At 45.6% G+C, this 13382-nt stretch overlaps 1 protein-coding gene and 1 pseudogene across 5 annotated transcripts in view; both read left to right on the top strand.

Moving 5' to 3' along the window:
• Positions 1-1671, top strand: part of LOC144125358 (PHD finger protein 20-like) — a 35726-nt gene extending 34055 nt beyond the window's left edge. For all 5 annotated transcript variants that reach the window (XM_077658671.1, XM_077658670.1, XM_077658667.1 and 2 more), the window contains one exon: positions 1293-1671. In XM_077658671.1, the coding sequence (XP_077514797.1) occupies positions 1293-1429 (137 nt within the window). In that variant the 3' untranslated portion in view covers positions 1430-1671. The remainder of the gene's footprint in view (positions 1-1292) is intronic.
• A 3473-nt stretch (positions 1672-5144) lies between these two features.
• LOC144122821 (uncharacterized) lies at positions 5145-6350 on the top strand (annotated as a pseudogene).
• The last annotated feature ends 7032 nt before the right edge of the window (positions 6351-13382 follow it).

Genomic DNA, 13382 nt, shown 5'->3' with positions numbered 1-13382 from the left:
CCACAGGCGACTGAAATTAGTCCAAAAAAATCAAAATTCGGACTTTTGAAGTCCAAAATATCCGTTGCGAATATGTATGCGCTTCTATGGGGTGACTTACGGTGCCTCATCGAGGCCCGAAATATCCTAAAGGTCCGAATTATTGGAGTCTGAATCACCCGTCGGCTACTGTATCTCATTTGTCTCGCCTTTATTTTTTATGGTGTGATGCTTTGGTTTCGATTTTAAGTCGATCCCCACGATGCCACGCGCGAAGAGGCTCCAGCACTATTGTTTCGGACGCTGAAAGAAGCCGCGGAGACCCTTACCATTGTGCACCAGTTCTGCTTCCGCCACTCCCGATAGCATGCACAAAATGAAAAATTTGATGGAACGGCGAGAAATCGCTGTTGTCGCACAGTTTCCATCTCAAAATGAAACAATTGCCCAGGTTCCTACAAAATAAATTTCACTTTCACGCAACAGTTTTTGGCAGTTTGGGGGGGGGTGGGGGGGGGGGGGGGGGGGCATTCGCTAATTCGTCATACGGATATTTCGGGCGTTTTTTCCTCTTCCTTGAAGTCTGAATTAACGAGGTTTTACAGTACAGTGATTTCCATCATGCCTTTGTCAACGAAATGAGTGAAAAGCAGGCCAGCCGAAAGCCGCCTTGCACCAACAGCTGCGGCAACTGTGAGTTGCACGCTCGTAGAGTCCATGCTACGTTGGTCCAAGCAGTTGGAAAAACCGTTGCAGGCAGTTGTGCGCCGGATCGCATCGCTTTGTGCACATTTCTGCAGTAATGTCAGTAACGCACCACTGAAAGTGGAAAGTGATGTCGCCAGCCGTTTTTGGTGAAACGACATAAGATATTAAACTCTGTGAGCATATTTGGATCTGAAAAAAAAAAAAAAATTGGCTGCTAGCTCACGGAAACTTTGTTGAATTGGAACCACAATCTGAAAATTGTTTGATGTGGGGGAACTAATGGCATTGCTCTATATGGTTTGCCGGCAGGGAATCGCTAGTACTTGGTTGTAGCGGAGTTGGACTCTGGATAAAACACCTCAGTCTCTTCCCCCCCATGTACCCAAGTCATGGTTTGTATGCTTGCAATTAGTAGGGTACAATACATTGTTAGTTTCTTCACGAATACTATGCATACTACATGGAGCTAAACCCGAAAAAGAAAGTGCATTCTTGCTGATATGCAAGCCTGCATGATGATACTGTTGTTTCCTTAACTTGCTACGCAGTTAATTCATTCATTCTGATGCAATTTGGCCCATTTTGTTGCATTCCTTTCAACGCAGTGCTTGAGCATGAAAGCTCCATCAACGGCACAGACTCAAGCATAACAGAAGAAGAGGACATGCTGCGGCTGAAGTTGTCCCTCAAGGGCCTCGTGAGAGACTTGAATGCAGTGCACCGGCTGGCATTGTTTCGGTGACATTGACTTGTGCTGTCAAGGAGCTGAGTTTATGTACATAGCTGAGAAGTGGTATGTGTGCTTGTATGTAGGTTCTCACACTGTGTATATATTTTGCCATAGGCTATTATATTCCTAAAGTATTTATATGTTATGCTGTAGCACATGTACAGATGGTCCTGTTAGTTTGGGGAAAGAGTTCTTCAAATGCTGTGTAAAACGCTCATGCAAAACAAATAATATTAATGTTTATAAGAGTAGTACTGGTTTGTCAACATTGAAACTGAAAAGCATCATCACATCTCTCTATATCTTGTACAGTCGCACTAGCATTTGTTTGTTGGTGTAGTTTTTTTGCTTACAAAGTATTTTTGTGTTCAGATGCGACAGTTTGAATACAACTAGAGCACTACTAGGCAGTGTGCATTTAGAAGCAAGTGAGAAGTTGTGGAAATACACTAGAACCTCGATTATACGACTTTCAGGGGACCGCGTGAAACCGTCGTATAATCGAAAATCTGACTGACACATTCGCATAATAAATGCATCCACTACTCTAGCTTTCAAAAACCATTTAAATTCTTTTTCCCGCATGTTATACAGTTAAACCTGGATGTAACGAACCTTCATATAGCGAATTTCTCGATGTAACGAAGTTTCTCCCCAACGCTGCCCCCATTGAAGTGTGTGTATTTGTGACCTCCATGTAACGAACACACAGTGGCGGTTGACCTTGATATACAAACTCGCTAAGCTGACCATCTGTTAGCTTGCACTGAGTTACGAAAATTAGGGAGGAAACTTTCACAACGATACGGCACAAACTGACATGAGAGGAATGCTAACGATCGCAACGAGCGACCGCAGTTGAGTCAACATTCTGCTCTGCGAAAAATGATAGGGCATATCAAAAACGAAACGGCACGGGCAGTGCGCGCTCATTGCCGCAGCGCAGTACGATGCTCGCATGATTTCAGTGCTGATAGCCCTCACGCATCTAGAGACTGCAGCAGGGATGGTGGAGAGTGCCAGCAAAGCAAGGCGCAGAGTCCATTTCCTGAAGCAACAGTGGCAGGCAGACCGAGAGAGGGAAAATGCGGGAAGAAACATGTGCCTCCACGGCCGGTCTGTGGCAACAGTGCAGCCGTGTGCACTCTCCTCTAGCTCACCCGGTGCCCCCTCCCCTCTCTCTCTCGACCCCACTCATAGTGGCGTTGCGCGAGCTGCAGCGGAGGTGGCGGCAGCTGCTGCAGCAGTTGTGCTATCAGCATGATCACTGAACATTTCTCTGCGTTTATGACTTCGAGTAATGGGGTTTTCTGTAAACATTTTCAATGTGATTTCACCTACATTTATTTCTTATTTTGGTTTCCATTCTGCATTGTCCTTTCGGGTGTGTTCTTACAAAAACTGCATGTAACGAAAAATCTCGGACTTTTTTCAACTTTGTTATATCCAGGTTTAACTGTAAAAGCGCCCGTTTCCGTTCTATGAGATTTAGTCCTGAGACCATGCACAGCCAGACTTCTTGGCGCCAAAGAGGCGGCTTTAAATGATGCGCACGTGCGCTCCCTTCCCTGCCTGTCAAGTACACGTCATATGCACCTCGAAAACTGATTTGGACCAAGCGCCAGAGATATGGCTGTTCCGACTCTTCAAAGTTGTTTTGCGGCGTGTTGTACGACCATGCCAGCGACATGTCTTTCTGTTCAGACTTCTAGAACCGCTGTCACTCTGCAGCAGCAGGCAGCAGTACCCCAATAGGAATTCGCATCACAAATTAAAAAATAAAACGCGATTATCGCCTGCAACATGAATGCACTAGCAGCCCGCCAAATGACCGCTCCCTCAGTGTCGCTAGGCCTAACGTGCTCTGCTCTGAAGCCGCAGCTGCCGATAGTCATAGATGTGTCTAATCTCGTTACCACATGTACAATAACTTCACGCTGGTATCAGCTGGTATTTACTCTTAAGTGCTCATTTTTGTATGGGACATAAGCTGGTCCGTTCTTTTGCACATTATTTCGTAGAAATTGCAGATTTAATAAAAAATTTAGAGCAAATCAGATGCACCTTTTTCCGCATTTACAGTGGTGGGAATGCTGCACCAATTGTGCCAACCTGCACCATTGCATTAACTCTGCTACATGCTACAAATTGGGGGTTTTTGATTAAATTGCACCAAGGCTGTGCCAAAATACTATTCCAGCAACCAACAGTCGTGGCGAATGCGGAGAGGTTGAGACTGTTGGCGGACTCACTCGTGAGGCAACTTACTCTGGCTCATTTCAGATTATGATCTGAGTCGTGAATGAATACAGACTCGCATTCAGATTATGATTTGAGTTGTGGGAGTGGGCTCACATTCAGATCATCCTCTAAAGGAGATGTGATAACATGAATATTGACTAAGAGGAAGTGATATGTTCTGCTGGCAAAGACCTTAGCGACCACGCTCTGGCTTTCCAATTGATTCATTCAGATACAAGCGGTGGCCTTGCGGCAGTGATATTTTATTGACATGAACAAGGAAAGAAGAAAACAGCAGCGAACTATCATATTCACAGACATATAAAGGCAACATGCAAGTAAAAAATTGCATGTAGACAGTCTGAACAAACTGCTAGCTTATGGTATTTAGCGCAATAATTGCGCGTATCTTCATTGCACCTGATAGCTCTCAAGAATAAAATGCCCTTTATCAAAGGTAATTAAATCGCTCACCATTCGGATCCTGAAATCAATACGTTGTGGGCATTATGATGCCTATATACTTTCCTGGTTTCGTGATGAGTTTCTTCGCACATGAGCATGACCTATGCGAGAACGATGTATATCTCGCTCTTGCGATCGATAACCTCTTCCAAAGGAAAATCAAGCTAACACCCCCCCCTCTCCTTTTTTCTAACAGAAGATGGGGACTAATGTCGTTTTTCGGAGGAAAATTTATCATCCGAAAGGGAGAGAGTCACGCGCTTCCCCTCAAGCAGTCCCAGCAAAAAATTTATTTTGGAAGAGAAAAGTTAAGGGCTTGGGAGTGGGGGAGTGATGGATTTGGACCTTCAGTGATCGGTCTTCCCTATTCCAGGATCCCGTTGGCCTCCGCCGCCGCCTTGGCCCTCATTACCACCATAAGCTGTGTGCTCGGGTTGAAGTCAGTCAGGAGGGCCTCCCACTTCTTTATGCTAGGGCTTGTTATCTTGGGTAATAAAATTTTGGGCCAATGTTCGGCGGCATATGTAAGGCGGAGAACAGATACCCGATGGTCCGTTAAGGTAACGGAGTGCATTCAAGAGAAGGAACAGGTAGGCACGGGACAACAGGGAGACAGAGTGGGAGATAATTTTCGGAAATTAAGTAGCCGCATTAGGACAGGCCTAACTGGAGGTCCATGGCACAGGCCTTGTCCTGAGGTTGACGTAATTAACCGGGTGAAGTCAAGGCATCCTGGCTTATGTGCTATCAGGGGCAAATGTCTCCAGGATGAACGAACAGCAACCGAAGTGAAGAGCTTTCTTATTAGCCCATATATGGGGCGTCATTTTTGTGGTGGCTCCCTTTTCAGAAAGCGAGCAAACCTTTCGAGATAGTGCACGCGAAAATTATTAAAGCGTCTGAAGCATGAGCGCCTTCCTTGAAATCTCGCACGGAGAGGCGCACATATACTGCCCCTCGTAAAACTTTTGCTGTTTCCACCCAAATTGCGCGATCGCATCCTCTAACTGCGCACTAACGTCATCCTTCTGAGCAATGCGTGGTCTCGGGCAATCTGTGTCTGATCACCGATGGATACGTGGCAAAGCATCGTGGAACGCTTCCGTTCTACTGTAGCCATAAAAGCAGCTCATCTTGCCAGCAACAACTGGGACACGGCACTCTTCACGGCCTGTACTCACCTCGCTCTGTGTACCAGGTTGGTTACATGAAATATTTGCTTTGTTACCGATCGAATAACGTTCTACTTGTAAGAGTGTCTTGTCCCCTGAACAAGCGTTTGTTGTGCCATTGAGTTATTTGCTCTGGTGTTGGTATATTGTCTGGGCTGAAATGCTTGACTTTTGACTCATATCTGTCGTTTTGCGAGCTGTTGCTTCTGTACGGGGATGTAGAGCTAAACCCCGGTCCCATGACAAAAGCCGAAGCGGAACAGCTTGAACAGATCGCACAGGTACTCACTCAGCTTAAAGCAGACCAGGCAACCATTCTGACAAAGCTAACAACCATCGAAACTAACCAAATAGAACTCGAAAAGAAGATCGACAGCGTAATTGCGAAGTCTACTGCAATTGAGAATCGTATTATGCTAGTCGAAGAATCGTAGCGGAAGCTTGAAGCTAGACTGGACGATCTCGAAAACAGGAGCAGGAGACTAAATCTGTTTTTTTTTTGGAATCGGCGACAACGAGCCGAAGGAAACATGGCAAAGATCCGAAGAACTAGTCAAAGGCATCTGCCAAGACAACCTAGAACTTGATAACATACCTATCGAAAGGGCGCACCGGGTGGGAGCATACTGGGAAGGGAAAAACCGGTCGATCATAGCGAACTTTGCGAGTTGGAAAGCACGGGATAGTGTACTACAAAATGCGCTAAAATTTAAAGACCCCACTTTTAGTGTCTCGGAAGACTAGTCGCACTGTCCAAGAAAAACGGCGTCTTCTCTGGAAATATACAAAAGAAAAACGAGATAGAAAGAAAATTCGTGTACAACTAAAATATGATAAGGCAATTATAAATGGCAACGCATATATATAGGACTTTGACATGAGGCAACCTGCTTTACTGAGGGCGCGTGTGCATTCAAACAAAGGGGAATGACATGCAGATCATAAGACACATCAAAGCCACATCATCGACTTGGTTGAACCCAAATAATTTTCGGTGCTCTTGGTAAACTGCAGAAGCATCAAAAATAAGACTGACGCTTTTTCCTTAATGGTTGCAACAGTGCAACCAAACGTACTAGGCACCGAGTCCTGGTTAGACAACAGTATTATGAATAGCGAAATATTCCCACCGGGGTTTACTGTGTACCGTAAAGATAAACATCGGCATGGTGGAGGCGTCTTTATTTTAATATCAAACGACCTGCCTAGCGAGGAACTTCAATTTGACAGTGCTGCGGAATCCGTGTGGTGTCGAGTGAGCCTCCCAAAGGGAAATAGACTAGTATTTGGATCCTTCTACCGTCCACCCGATAATAATGAAACTCCAATTCATAATCTTGCTGACACTTTATCTGTGCTCTCTGATACAGTTTTTCTGGGCGAAGATTTTAATCTCCCGGAGATAACATGGACTTCCGAAGGTGCAATAACTAATAAAGCACGAATTAATACAATTTTTTGTGAACTGATTACATTAAATAATTTAACCCAATATGTATTAGTTCCTACTAGACAACAGGCTACATTAGACCGCGTACTTTGTAACAACCCCAAAGTTGTGACCAAAGTGTCTACTCAGCCTGGCCTCATTGATCATGACACAGTGATTACGAACTTAAGCATTTCAGTAGTACCAACTCGTCTGCAACCCCCACGGCAGGTATTTATATATGAGAAAGGTAATTTTGACGCCATCCAGAGACAATTAGTATCTTACTTGCCAATCTTTCAGTGTCTCTCAGAAAGTAGCAACACTGAGCATTTATGGTCCGCGTTTCGCATGAGAGTATCGGAACTCCTAGAGAAATATGTCCCTAAAAAAGTCCTGCGGCTAAGAAAAAAACATAAACATAAACGTAGGTTGATACGGAAAGCTAGAAGCGCGTACAAAAAGTGCTCTAAATGTAACACTTCCCTCAGCCGCCAACATTTAAAGGATGCGAACCGGATGGTAAAATTAGGTATCAAGAAAGCGAAGAGCTTATTTTTTGCCCGGTTAAACACATATCTTAAACAAAACCCTAAACCATTCTGGAAAAATGTAGACAAGTAGAACCGATGACACTTCCATTCCCGCACTAAAATCGAATGATACCACTATAAAGACAGACGCTGAAAAGGTTGAAATGTTTAATCAGTACTTTAAATCGGTGTTTTCTGAGGGGCTGATGCCTGCCACAACCGCATCACTTCCTCCTAACTGTGCCACTGATCACTGCATGCCTGAAATAATCATCTATGTACATGGTATTGACTCTTTTACGAGAACTGGACCCCTCTAAATCTATGGGTCCTGATAGAATCCTATCCGTCGCTCTAAAGAAATGCCACAGCATTATAGCACAGTATCTCTGTATCATATTTAAAGCCTCGCTCGATACTGGGTTGGTTCCACAGGACTGGAAAGTCGCGGATGTCAATCCGATCTTCAAATCAGGGGACAAGAAATTGGTGGAAAATTATAGGCCTATATCCTTGACTTCAGTTTCCTGTAAAATTTTTGTGCATATATTGTACAGTCAGTTATTTAAATACCTTGAATCCATTAACTTGTTTACTGCTTCGCAGCATGGTTTTTGTAATGGGCACTCATGCAGCACACAATTAGTCGAATTTCAGCACTTTGTAGGTAACTCCCTCGACAAGAATAAACATGTAGATGCAATATTCCTAGATTTCAAAAAAGCGTTTGACGCAGTTTCGCATCCCTTGCTAAGTATCAAGTTAACCTGTTTGAATATACATAATAAAACCCATAACTGGATGTGTAATTACTTAAACAATCGTAAACAGTGTGTTGTTCTGAACGGCTGTAGCTCATCATACATAACCGTAACTTCAGGAGTGCCCCAGGGCAGTGTCCTGGGGCCACTCTTATTCCTGATCTGTATAAATGACATTGTAAATGGCATACAGTCCCCTATAAAACTGTTTGCGGATGACTGCGTTGTTTACAGAGAAATAAATACACCATCAGATAAATTCACCTGCAGAGCGACCTTGATAAAATAGTAAACTGGTGTCAGCGTTGGCAGATGAATCTGAATATTAATAAATGTAATCACGTCCATTTTTGAAAACATAACCATGGAAAGCGTCTCAGAGTGCAAGTACCTTGGTGTTTATTTTATGCAGACTCTTAAATGGAACACACACATGCAGCAGTCAATATCTAAGGCAAGTAAAATGTTCTTTATTCGTAGAAATTTCAAATCAGCATCAAAAGATTCGTTAAAGAAACACTTTATTTCTTGCACGTGAGATCCATCCTCGATTACGCCTCCATTATTTGGGACCCATATCGGGCATACTTGATTGAAGCAATAGAAAAACTCCAAAATCAGACTGCACGCTTCGTATCCAATAATTATAACCACTTCCAAAGTATCACTGAGATAAAATCATTGCTGGGCTGGGAACCGTTAAACATCAGAAGAAGAAATTTACGACTTAAATTTTTCCACCGCATCTTCTATAATCAAACAGGAATTGACTACCTTTTGGAGGCAACTTACGTCTCGACTCGGCACGACCACTCCAAGAAGGTGCGCGAATACAATTCCAATACAAACAGTTTTTTAAATCTTTCTTTCCACAAACTGTGAAAGACGAACTTGTTGCCGGAAGAGTGTGTTTGATAATCGCGATTTTTATTCTCGTCTGTATTCCTAAGAACCTACTCCTGTCTTACTATTGTTCAAGCTTTCTGTTACCTTTAATAATGTTCACTGATTGTTTTGTTTTACTTAGATGTTAACTTCGCTTAATGTTCTTGTTGCTTTTTCTGTGAAAAGAACACGTTGTTTTCAAACTGTCTCCCCTGCGATAATGCCTTCGAGGCGACGCAGGTATTCTGTAAATAACAGCCCGCCTTCGGCGTTTTGCGCGCTTTGTTCAGTGCGCGGAAACAAAACAAAAGAAATTGTGAGAATGCCTCGATTTATACACTCGAATTGAATGCACTCAGTGGGTGTGATATAAAGTGACGAATTCGTGTAGTTTGCACTCAAAACGAATTTTCTTCTTTCTGTACTGATGCTAAAAATGTCGACTTGTAGATTAAACTTTTCGTCCAGAGCAAACCTGTATAAAAAACAAAAGGGTTCTTGTGCCTCATATATACCTACGGAGTAATGAAATGGTAGATTGCTTTTGCTCCGGTATACCTACCGTATTGCATGTCACTAGGCGACATTCGGGTTAACGTGTTTTGGCGGCCGTTGCAGTTCAATTTGAGGAGCTATGCTATACCTCGCCCTTCGCAGATTAGCTTCGTGACGTTTCTGAACGGCGCTTGATGGTTTATTATGCTTGTTGCCACAAAGTTCGGCGCACGTTTACGAATAGGTGAGGCGCCAAGAGAATCGCGCCGTCGAGTATGCGAAGTAACAGACGGGGCACCTATATGTAAATAAAGGGCGTCTAGCCGTTCCGCAGGTATGCCGTTTCGGTTGCTATGGGGAAAGTGCTATCACGCGACTCCCGGGATCAGCCCCGCTGTCCAGGGGGCCAGTCAAGCTCAGCCAAGGGACCAGCGAAGGAATGCGCGCCAGTCTTCAGGACGGCCACTTCCGTGATCCCGCGGTCTTCAGACTGTCGCGATTTCCGGCGAGCAATCTGCGCATCTGTTGTTTTCCCCTCTCACATATTAATGCATCGTTGGTGTAACGTCTCTCTTTTTGCATCGTATATCCTCTGGTAAGTTCACTTTCTGCATGTGTTCTGATGTGTCAGGTGTAACTGCTGTGTATCGTCTCTCCACTGTTAAACTTTGTTGCACTGTGAACGTTTGACTTCAACCCATTCTCTGTCTGGCGACCGGCATAAGCTGGCCACCAAATGGCCACCCCACCCCGTCTTCACTTGGTAGTTAAGGGTTCTTCAGCTTGTTAAATCGATGGCATCTTCTGCGAGACCAGAACAACTTTCCCCCATACTTCCGACCTAAGGGTGTCCGATACACACACCTCATAAAGGAACTTGTGCAGCAAAACCGAACACGATAATGCTAAGGTTGGCAGAAAAGAAATGCGCTGATGGCCATAGAGACTGCAGCATGTGCCGACACATCATTGCACCGCGAGAAAGTCGGCAACGTGCCGTGAATGCACCAGTGAAGTATGCACACGAGCGCCTGTGCTATTGTTTTCGACTACTACATGGTAAGATGCGTGGTGCGCATAGAAGCGGGGCTTGAGGAAGATAGCGGCGCCTGCTGAAGCAGCGGAATGCGGTCGCGGCGACCGAAGCGGATGGCGGAAACAAATATCCGGAGCCAGCACATGCAGTTGTACGTGGTTGTACCTCGCGCATCACGACCTGCACGCACTCTCCCTTACGCTTAGTTTCGTTTTCGCGCCATCCGATATGTGAGACAGATGCTGCGCCATTTCCTTTCCCCAAAAACCAATTTTCATCATTGCGTGCCATGGTACGCGCGCTCTCTTCACTGCGTCAATGGAATTCCAGTCGAACCTTGTTATAACGAATATAACGGACGGATTACGATTCCTCTTTTTTGGAAGCTCGGTGAACACGGGCTATAACGAAGTAAACGCTGGGCCTGTTCAGCTTCGTTATAAGGATGTAACTGTACATCAATAGCCGCAACAGAACTTGTCGCCCCGAGCACATGGAGCGTCATTAAAAAAAAAATGTCTGTGGTTTAGCTCTGGTTAACCCAATTCGAATTGCGAAAGCTTCGTTTCCTCGGCACGTCGTCTACGCAGCGTCTCATTCCGACGCTCTCGAGAATTCAAAGCGGTCTCTTCCGCAGTTGAAGAGTCACTAAGGGAGGTGTCACTTCTAGCCGCAACTGCGTTACGACGCTTCTCGAGTCTTGCGGCACGTTCTTCTGGCGTCTCTTGAGCGCGTTGTCTCTTGCTCGCTTCGTTCTGTCCTTGTTGCGGATCCTTCGCGCTCTCCATAACGACTACAATATGCACGCCGTTTAGCTAAACGTTGTTCCCGCTCTTCATCCGTTTCTTCCGCACGCCGCCGCTTGTTAGCTGCAGCACATCGTTGCAGCTTCACCTTATACACATCATCCGACATACCGTGGAGGATTCGCTGGGACGACTGCGGCGAGTCGAGTTGGAGGGCCGCTTTTCCACAGCTGGCATGATGTCACGTAGAGCGAGCGCCTCCCCCACGGCAGCGGCGCGTGGAGGATTCGCTTGGACGATCGCGACGAGCCGAGTTGGGGGGGGGGGGGGGGGCGCTTTTCCACAGCTGGCATGACTTCACGTACAGCGAGCGCACCTCGCGGCAGCGGCGCGCAGCTGCAGCATGGAGGATTCGCTGGGACGATCGTAACGAGCCGAGTTGGGGCCCCGCTTTTCCACAGCTGGTATGACGTCACACCTAGGTCACGCTAAAGGTCAATGGTGGATTCTCCGGGACGACGGCCAAAAGCGGAAACCTCGAGCAGTATTGCTTTCGCAATAAAAAAAATCCTGAAAGATTCTCAATATGTTGCTTGCTGGCGCTCTTGTGAAAACAGTCTTCAAACAGCGGCAAGACAATTGCCACGCGGAATTGCAGCTTACTATAGGCTAACAAAATCACTATAGGCTAGCTGATTATCTCACAAATATGAGAGCATTTATTGGCCCATCGCGGAAATTACGATACGCAAGCGCTAATCGGGCTAGCCTGGTATTCTAGAGCACTATGTAGCCTCGTGAAGGATGTCGCATTTGGAGCGGCTTTCCAGAGTTGTTGCTTGTCTCGATGCGTTGCGTGTTCTAGCCCAAGCTGCATCTTATCGCTGGTTTCGCGAGTCGTGTTGTTGCGTTTCGCCATATCATACGCTGCCTTTTGCCCTTCCTATAGCAATGACTAACATCATTCCGCCAGTTCCATATTTTGATCTAGAGTTAATGAAAACACGCAAGAATTAATACCTGCAATTCTCAACTTCAAGGATATATTCATTCGATTTTTTTGCATTTTGTGCAGTTTATTATGTTTGTTCTTAGTCGTCCTGAATGTAAATGGTTTTCTGCAAAACCATATTCATTTAGCGCATTTGAGGGCTTTAAGGAACCACCTGTGCTGCAAAGACCGTATGAGTTCATGTTTTTACGTTTTTGTCCTACAGCTATCGTAGTGAATGAGTGAACTTTCCGGCTTCAAAAGCAGAAATTTGCAGCTGGAACACCTGCTATAACATGCCATATTTTTTCTGCTACAGATCAGGAAATCGCTGCTGCGAAAGCTGCTGCACTGAGGAGCCTGTCGTCAGTCCACCACTCGCCCCCCCCCCCCTCCCCCCAAACGCCCGCCGGGGTGGTTCATGCGTTATACATGTTTGGTCACTTCGAGGGCTCCTGAGCACAAGGACGCGGGATCGATGGCGCCTTTTTTTCCTCTTCCTTTCACTCCTTCTTTCATCCTTCCCTCATGGCATCACTATGCGATTTAGGTTTCGAGCAAAGGTGAGATATATATATATAGGGTTCTTAGTTTTCGGGTAAAACCCGATTTTATTCTATTTTTGCACCCCGATCGAACATATTCCTGATCCCGATTTCTGGCACTACTCCCGCGGAAACTACTCTGCCCCCAGTTGGCGTGCGGGCGAGAGGTGGCCGACAAAGAAAAGCAGTTGACGTTATGGAAATTGAAACTGTGCGATCCAAATTTTGGTAGGTCATCCCATGCTTGCCACATGCAACTGGTCATTTAAATAGTCACCGCCTGGTTATGGCCAATCCCCCTTGTGGGTATGTGCCATTGTGTGAGGTCAACAACAACGAGAGCCGTACTGGATCCATTGCAGAAGGGGCTGCTGAGTCGGTCGTTTGATGACTACCGACCTATCTTGATTTCCGTGGTCGACGATGTAGAATCACTTTGCGAGGAGTTTAACCAGCACTTGCTGAAAGCAGTCCTATACTAATACAGGTGTTGAGGTCATGGACTATTGGTACGCACGACGCAACTCTGCGCTACGCCGGCTAGTAAATGCCGCGTGGACATTGCCATGCATAGCAATGGCAGCTGTGATGTTGAGAGAGTGAGTGAGTGAGTGAAAACATTTATTGATTTCCAAAGGGATTCGCGGATCGAAGGCTCCGTCGTCT

This window comes from Amblyomma americanum, chromosome 3 (assembly GCF_052857255.1).
Source record: "Amblyomma americanum isolate KBUSLIRL-KWMA chromosome 3, ASM5285725v1, whole genome shotgun sequence".
Lineage (NCBI taxonomy): Eukaryota > Metazoa > Arthropoda > Arachnida > Ixodida > Ixodidae > Amblyomma > Amblyomma americanum.
Note: the sequence above shows the minus strand (reverse complement) of the source record. Positions and strands in the feature narration are given on the sequence as shown.